The sequence below is a fragment of the Lactuca sativa genome, chromosome 3 (assembly GCF_002870075.4).
Source record: "Lactuca sativa cultivar Salinas chromosome 3, Lsat_Salinas_v11, whole genome shotgun sequence".
Lineage (NCBI taxonomy): Eukaryota > Viridiplantae > Streptophyta > Magnoliopsida > Asterales > Asteraceae > Lactuca > Lactuca sativa.
The window spans coordinates 265,482,838-265,491,738 of record NC_056625.2 but is presented as its reverse complement, the minus strand read 5'-3'; the positions used below and the strand labels follow the sequence as shown (position 1 = coordinate 265,491,738).

The 8,901-nt window shown below is 30.3% G+C and overlaps 1 protein-coding gene across 1 annotated transcript; it reads right to left on the bottom strand.

The window, feature by feature from the left end:
* Positions 1-4,497: 4,497 nt before the first annotated feature.
* On the bottom strand, positions 4,498-6,725 carry LOC111919144 (uncharacterized). Its single transcript, XM_023914758.3, has one exon. The coding sequence runs from the start codon at positions 6,423-6,425 to the stop codon at positions 4,701-4,703; it is 1,725 nt and encodes a 574-aa protein (XP_023770526.1). The 5' UTR covers positions 6,426-6,725; the 3' UTR covers positions 4,498-4,700.
* Positions 6,726-8,901: the final 2,176 nt, after the last annotated feature.

Genomic DNA, 8,901 nt, shown 5'->3' with positions numbered 1-8,901 from the left:
CACTCTAACTGTGGATAGTCTTAGAAAGTCATCGTCATATGTTTTGTGTTGTTATATTTATCTAATACTATCATCTATGAAATCAACAATATGAGTTTTTTATTTGTGTTATTATCGTATCATCAACTTAATAACCTGAAATAATACTCATAATAACATAGGTTTTTATATGCATCATTAAATATTCTTTTTTATATTTTTCTATTGTTTTTTTTTTTTTTTTTTTATAAATCGGCTATTCGTAATTGACCAAATATGTATGAGACCAAACGCAAATACACAATGGTTAAAATAAATCAATAAAGATCTTGTTAATTACCAAATTGTTGAAAAAACTCTTACAATAACAAGAGAACTTTTTCATAGAAATTTCAAAATTCATAAAAAAAAAAAAAAAAAAAAAAAAAAAAAAAAAAAAAACCTAGGAAAACCAAATTTTATTTCCATATTTAAAAAAAAACCACAATATTATTTTTTAAAGTACATAAAACCATTATATTTGTAAAAATATTTAATTTAAAGCTTTGAGCTCGACAAATCTATATAGCCATGAAAGTTGGGTAATCGATTCTTAAAGATTTATTGGTTACAGCTCATTACATTAAAATTTTCAAGAAATATAAATGTTTTAATGCAATATATATATATTATATATATATATATATATATATATATATATATTATATATATATTATATATATATATATATATATATAGGTTCAGGTTCATTTGAGACCATTCTAATTTTCTGAGACCGTTAGAACAAATCTAAAAATAATTTAAAAATGCAAAAATAAATGGAAAAAATCCAAAATTCTTTTTTTAAATATTATTTTCGGAACTTGAATTAACTAAAAAAAATAAAAAAAAATCCGTTTTTTTTTTGAAAAATACGTTAAATTTTCTAATAGAATATTACACTGACATATTCTAAAAAACAATTTTAAAATGCAGAATAAATGGAAAAATGTAAAAATTCTTTTTTTAAATATTATTTTCGGAACTTGAATTAACTAAAAAAAATAAAATAAAATAAAAATAAATTCCATTTTTTTTGAAAAATACGGAAACATTCTAATAGAATATTACATTGACATATTCTAAAAAATAATTTTAAAATGCAGAATAAATGGAAAAATCTAAAAAAAAAAATTTAAATATTATTTCCGGAACTTGAATTAACTAAAAAGTAAATAAAAATAAATAAAAATGAATAAAAATAAATTCCATTTTTTTTAAAAAATACGTGAAATAGAATATTACACTGTACATATTTTAAAAAATAATTTTAAAATGAAAAATAAATGGAAAAATCTAAAAATTCTTTTTTTAAATATTATTTTCAGAACTTGAATTAACTAAAAAAAATAAAAAAAATAAAAAAATGCGTCTCACGGTCTCACAAAATATAGGTGGTCTCAAATGAACCTAACCATATATATATATATATATATATTATATATATATATATATATATTATATATATATATATATATATATATATACTATATATATATATATATAATATATTGATTTTAAAGGTTTTTTACATAAAAGTTATTCAATTTGTCAAGTTTTGATGGTTCTATCCGATTTTTGATACGTTAATGCCTAATATTTAAGAATATTGATTCAAATTTTTCCTTAAACCATTTTTTACCTTCTATAAATGGTCACCGCCACAAGAAGCAACTACCACCCGTTAGTCGGTTACATTCTACCTCACTATTCTCTCTCCGAAGAACCATTACTACCATTGTCCTCCGCCGCCGGAGTTACCGATGTCACCCTCCTCTGTCCCCTGAAAACCAAAAATTGGCACCGTTTTCGGATCTGCACGTTCCGTTGGAACCACCTTCCTTCCGTCATGAAACTCCACCAACCACCACAATCTTCAAACCAACGGAGCTACCTACGCCACCCTCCTTCGTTCGCCGGAAAATAGAAAACCGCCGTCATTTTCGTTAAACCGTCTTGCCATCAAACCTCACTGATCATCATTGTCTTCCTACCACCAGAGCTACCTACGCCACCCTCAACCCTCCTCCTGAAAACCAAAACCCCATTATCGCTCCCTTCGATTTCACCATAGCCCCTACCACCACAACCACCTCTAGTCGTCTCCGCCCTGTTGTTTGTTTTGATTTTGAGATGATGGTTATGGTGATAGCGTTGTCTTTTCTGTTGTGTTTGCCGTAAACCCTAGCAGTCGCCACCATCTTTGTTGTATCTTTTGATTTTCAAATGGTGGTGGTGTGTTTTTGATGGTGGAGGTTGTGGCGGCAAGTGGTGGAGGTTGCTTCTAGTTGTAGCAACATGGTAGATTGTGATGGTGGTGCTGACTTGTTGTATATGCAAACCTGACCTGTTGTAAAAGTAAAAAATAATTGAAAGACAAATTTAAACAAATATTTTCAAATATAACTTTAACAAGGAAATCATCTTAGGGATTTAAGCACTTTTATATCAAAGCCACTTTTAATGTTGTGATAAAAACAAATTTGGTTTTTCTAAAGTCAAAAAACCTTAAATAAATCTTTAAGAAAAGATAGAGATTTTAATACACCAAGAAAAATATATGATGATTTCTTTATAAAATTAGATAAAAATATGTTAGGTTTTTGTAATGATTTACCTAATGAAAAAGTTTTGATACATTAATTACACAACCTAAAGGTTAAATCATTTTGGTTGCTTCAACTACTTTCTTTTCTTTCCAACTAAACCCTTTGCCACAAGATAACCAAAAACTAAAAGTCAATCCATTTTGCAGTGAAACCAAAGGACCTCACCATTCAAATCAACCAAAATAATTGGTCACATGCTTCAGTATGTTGTACTGTACAACAACTACAAGGTTTTGTCCAGTGAAAACATCAATGATGCAGGCATGGCATGTTACGCAATTCATGTCTCAAATTAATGCACACTTTTTATGATTATTTCTTAGCCAACTTAACAACATTGAATTCAAATAGTTGTAATAGTTTCTCCACCAGTTTAAAATCATGGTCAAAAGTAAAGTTATTTATAGAACACAACTTAATTAAATCTTATAAAGGGTCCCATAATTTTTCACTTTTTAACCATGTGGGACATGTTATTACAATAAGTCTGCGTATGGATAGCGTGACCAAGTGGATAATTACATGTTATTTTATTAAATGACCATTTTATTTTTATATTTAAAAAAGATAAATTTTATAATATTCATCAATTTAGAAATGAGAGAATTAGGAGCAAAAATGAAGGGCAAATATGTCAAAGGTTAGTGTCTAATTGCATGCCATAAGATAACTTGTTTTTCTAGTTTTTTATGTCTAGCAAATAAAAAATAGCATATTAACTAGCTATTTAAAAAATATATTAACGTTTCAACGACCTTATTGAACTTTTCTTTTTAGTTTAACTTATTTGGCAAATAAAAAAAATAGCGTAATAAATAGCTTTTTAAAAATATATCAGCGTTTCAACGATCTTATTCAATTTTTTTTAAGAAAAATTGAATAATCTAACCACTTTTAAATGTTTATTTGAACAAAATAACCAAAAAAATAATAATTGCAAACATTATGACTTGGTCCGGAATAGGTATTCCGGACAAAAAAAACATGTTTCTTGACTGATTCCGGACTGACATTCCGGATTTCGGATTAAAACTTCGGAATTTCAAGAATAGGTCTTAAATCCAAAGAAAAATTTCCGGAATTTCGAAAAAAAATAGTTTTTTACTTAAATTTAACAAAAAATTAAAAAAATTATAATAAACATGAACTATATAGGATATTAGTGCATACAAACATACATTTTATTGAAAAATGATGATATTCAACAATCAGAATAAACATAAGCATGGATATTTTTATAAAAAAATTGAAAAAAAACAAAAAATAATTCTGAAATTTAAAGATCAAACACGGAATGAAGTATTCTTTGAAAAAAAAAATGAAAAGTAGACAGGAATGTAAATAGTAATCCGTAAGTAGACGTTCGTAAGAAAAATGATTACTTTTCAAAAATTAAAAAAAAAATAGTTATTTTCTTTAAAAAGTTGATTTATATAGGTTAGATTTCCCAATTTTCATTTTTTTAATTTTTAATTATATTCAGAGTAACGTTTCAACGAACATATTGTTGAGTTTTTTTTCCTCAATTATACCTTTTATTCTACATACCTTTTTATGACATTTTATATATTTCAACTAGCTACTTTTACAAAATGGATCATTTTTTTATTGACTAACAATTAGCTTTTCGCCTATTAGCTTGTTTTTCATCTTGTCGTCAAACATTTGCCTAAGAAATGTTTTTTGCTTAACTTATCTCGGCATTTTGTTGGGATTAAGTAAAAAAGAAACAACAATGTATAGTTGTTTTAATTAAATTATAAACCCATTAACCAAAAAAAAAATCCTCTACATTTTCTTAACTAATCCAACAAGATAAGTAAACATAAGGCTACCAATCAAACTGAAAAACAAAACAAAAAAATAAAAGAACACCAAAATACATTGTAGATTTGAAGAAGCTCGATTGTTTTTCAAGTTGAATTTTGTACTTTCAAAACTTGGAACAAAGTACATAACACAACTCATCCATACAATGATTATAAAATAAATCTCTAAAAAAAAAAAATCACATATTCACATATCATCATCATCTAATAAAAAAAAAAAAAAAAAAAAACTCAAAACTCACCATCATGAATATTGAGATTGCCATTCCATACATTCATTGAAGTCAAAACTGCTTGCACAATCCAACAACGCATTCTGTTGATGTTCATATCGACATATATAATTCAACCCCACAAGAAGCTCACAAATGGCTCTTTCAGTTTTCGTTCTATCAGCAAAATACAAAGTTTGAAGAAGAAGCACATTTGTTCTTGAAACGATTTGTTGTTGTTCAAAATTTCTCTCATTTTGCCACCTAATCATGTTATGCGCCAAAGGTGAAAGCCAAACAAGAATCTGATCGAGTCGATCTTTCCAATCATGGGCAAGAGGAGCATCATAGATTGCTAAATCTTTGATATATGATTTTAGACTAATCTTTAACCCCAATCGTATGCTTGTTGGGAGCATTTGGTATAAATCATCTCTAGCTTCTTCACCCACTAGATGAGGGTACTGTAGTAATTTCTCAATCACGATTATGATGTTGGCGTAATGTAATGCTAATGCAGATCCTCCAATGGTGGTTGGAGGAGCTTGTACTGTTAGTCTGGTTTTTGTTGCGCTGCTTTTTGGGGTAGATTTAAAGCTGCTTTTTGGGATTCTTGGGATTCGGGTGTGAAAAGAAGAATGATTTGTGATCTCTCTTGAAATCCGACTGCTTTGATCATCATGTTTTTGGAAAGAATCGTCATCGAAATCATCGAATTTTGAAATCGAACTGTTTATGTTTAAACATTCCATGAACAATCTTCCAGGTCCTAACCCACAAGCGAAATTGAAATCTTCGGCTTTAAACAGAGAGATTTCCCCCTTTTTTGATATGATCTGAGGTCTGGGACTAATTACCCTTTTCTCAAATCCTGAATTACTAAAACTGCCACCAGATTTTGTACTACGGGAATCGATCTGGGATGAATTTTGAGGTAAACTTCTACAGGAGTGTAGATTTGAAGAAGAAATGGGGAGAGAAGCATTGGAGAACATGTCTCTTCGTGAAATTGTATCGATGAAAACTAAAGAAATTCGGGCATAGAGGGTACATACTGTTCTTGCTAGCATCTCGACGATTTTATCGTAAGTTTGATTCCAAAGAGAAACATTCTGCAGGTGTTTTACATCTTGCTTCTGCCAAATCACTTTCTGTTGTAAAACTTTTCGGCTTTCTTCATGCTGATTCTGCTGGAATTTGCTCGTTGCAGCTTCTAATTCGTTCAAAACTTCTATTTCGGTGTAGAGGCTAGCTGTAGAGTTCACGAATCGCTCCATTTTTCGCACCATTGCGTCCATGTCTTTGACTAGGAACCCTAATCCTCCCACATCAATGGCTCCATTGATTATATCTTCGTAAACATGCTGAAACCCTTGGAGCTGCGGGACTGTACACTTCTTGCCGAGCCTGGAAACGACGCCGGCGATGAAACTCAAATCGTCTAGCTTTTCTGAAAGCGCGAGGTCTAGAAGGTAGGTTTCGTCGGAGGAAACTAGGGTTTTGACGCCGTCAGATTTGAGAATCTCGTTTTTTAATTTAGAGATCTCGGAATTCGTTAGGGATTTGTGGAGGTGAACGATTTTCGACATCACATTCGCGACCTCAAACGATAGGATTCCGATTGTTTCCGGAGTTTTGTTGCGGGTATCTTGCTTGTTCTTGGCTGATGGTTTTGAAGACGATTCCAAGAGGAGAGCGTGTTTGAGATTCGAACTCATTTGATTCCCCATCCGCAGTAACCAAGGTTCAGCCACCATTGCTGAATGTTTGAGGTCTCCAAGCTCCAAATCCCCCAAAACCAGCAAAAAATCTTCGCAGATCTGATCAGGGTTTCAGTAATTGCATCACATTAATTACACAGATACGTAAAAATGGGAAAGAATTGGATGTTCTTGAAGATTAAGAGATTCAAAAACATGAGTTGGAATGAGATTTGGGTATGGAAGATGGAGGGAAATATGGAGATCAATTGATGGAGTTGAGAGCATATTTGAAGAGGGGAAATGGCAGTTTGAATGAAGCCAATCTCAACTCAACTGCACCACTGTCTTTCTGTACCTTGTCTTATGTGGACTCATATCAGATTTCGTAAACTAATTAATTCATATTTTGGGTGCTTTTTTTTCTATCATATCAAATTTGTAATAAAATTGATTATTATTAATTTATTATATATAAAATTGATGAAGTTTTTATCAACATTTTTCTTTTTAAATTAGAAATAAAAAGTCAAAACATATTGATGGAAGGCAAACTGGCACAAAATTTATAAACTCATATAATTTCTGTCAAATAATTGTTTTATAAGGGATATTAACAACTTGTATCTAGAATCCAAATAAAAAAATAACAATAGAAAGGGGAGATGCATAAAATAATGAAAAGTAGGGAATTTTTTTTGTAAAGTAAGGAATTTGAGGAATGAGGGATATTGGAGAGGTTGTGGAGGGAGAAGTTGTGCAACTTACAAAGTCAAAACTGTTGACTTTCCTTTTGAAGGTTTTTCTTTTCTTTATTCAAAAAAAATATATATGGATTAAGTCAACCATCAATTCGTTTCATTCCATCCACACTTTTCTGTTGTAAAAATAATACTTCTTGACATTCTGTTTCTGTTGCAATAGAAAATTATAAGAAAAGGGTTAAAAGTAAAAACACCCAAAAAAAATGATGACCATTGTTCCATAAGGAAAATTATTTTTGTCTATACCGAGTTTTAAATGATAAATTTTGTTTAGATGGATTCTTGAAAATCAGCTATAAGTCTATAACAAAAAATTATCGGTCAACAAATTTTTGTGTTATATTCTGTACATTAATTTTTTTATTTTTTTATTTTTTTTATTTTTTACTTCTAAGATCCCTCCGTGAATAAATAATTTATTATTGATATATCACTTTATATACTTTTTAACATTAGTATTGATAGAACGAATTAGAAGGGGGGTGGAGACGGTGGTCTGGAGGAGAGCATGAGAAAGTATCCGAGATACGTGAAAAAAGAGATGAATGAGAGCAATATCTTATCGGAAGAAGGTAGAATGTTATGGCGGTGCGAATATAAAAATGGTGAAGCCAATAAAGAGGTGGTGACTATGGTTGGGTTGAGTAAGTAACCCGAGGAATAGTATCTTGGTCACATACTCTTCATAAGGATACCTCTCAATTAACACACACACACACACACACACATATATATATATATATATATATATATATATATATATATATATATATAATTTGTAATTTATTAATAATAATAATTAAATTCAAGCATTTGATATTCCTAATTTATGCCTAAGGTCAATAACAAAAAGGTTAATGACCTAGGAAGATAGCGTGCTTTAGGTCTTTTTCCATATTTATATAACGATGTTTTTCTGTCCACGTTTGCCAACTGAACATGTTTGACATGTTCAAATTAGATAATATGACTGATAATCTTAGGTTTATGTTAATTTGGCAACTTATGTGGCCTATTCATCCTATCTACGCACCACTTATTTAATCCAACATATAGGTGTTAATTTTGCCTTAGAATCTATATTTTCCCTAAAATGTCGACAACTTCTTTATCATTCTCCCCTCACCTGTAAGTCATGGATTCACTCATTGCCACTGTAGCCTTCCATCTCGGATTCACACAATGTTTGGCAAGTACCCTTGATGATGATTAAATGTCCAAAGTACAATGTTGTAACAGGTAAAAGATAAATGATCAATAACACAAAATTGTTAACATGGCATAAGTAACATCAACCGTTGACCAAAACACATATTTGTTGCATATCTTATCTCATAGACAAAGATTAACATACCCTTGAAGTACGTTATGACCAAAATAACCATCAACACATTAATCAGTAAATAAAAGGAAGACAATGTATAAAAGTAGATATTATATTACTTTTGCGACCTACTAGCATAGTTACATTACAAATTGAGACAAAACACTTAAGGTTTGTTCCCACTTCCATTCAAAAGACTAAAAGTATTCTTAAACAAAAGAAAACAAGCACATCATTCTAAAATTACTGGTCCTTTCGACTATAACCAATACTTTTTTAGGGAACAACTTTCTTACGTAGAGCAACCTTGGTTATACGCTATGAAGCTTTCCTCTTTCCCACAGTTAATTCTCAACTTGTTTTATTTGAACTTCCTGAAGTTTTGGGGGCTTGATATTGTGGTTGGACAAGTACATTTCCACTTCCTGTAGGGGTGTTTGAAGTG

What these genes read in the sequence shown, in the direction of transcription:
- LOC111919144 (XM_023914758.3), bottom strand. Translation starts at nt 6,425, where the DNA reads ATGGTGGCTGAACCTTGGTTACTGCGGATGGGGAATCAAATGAGTTCG.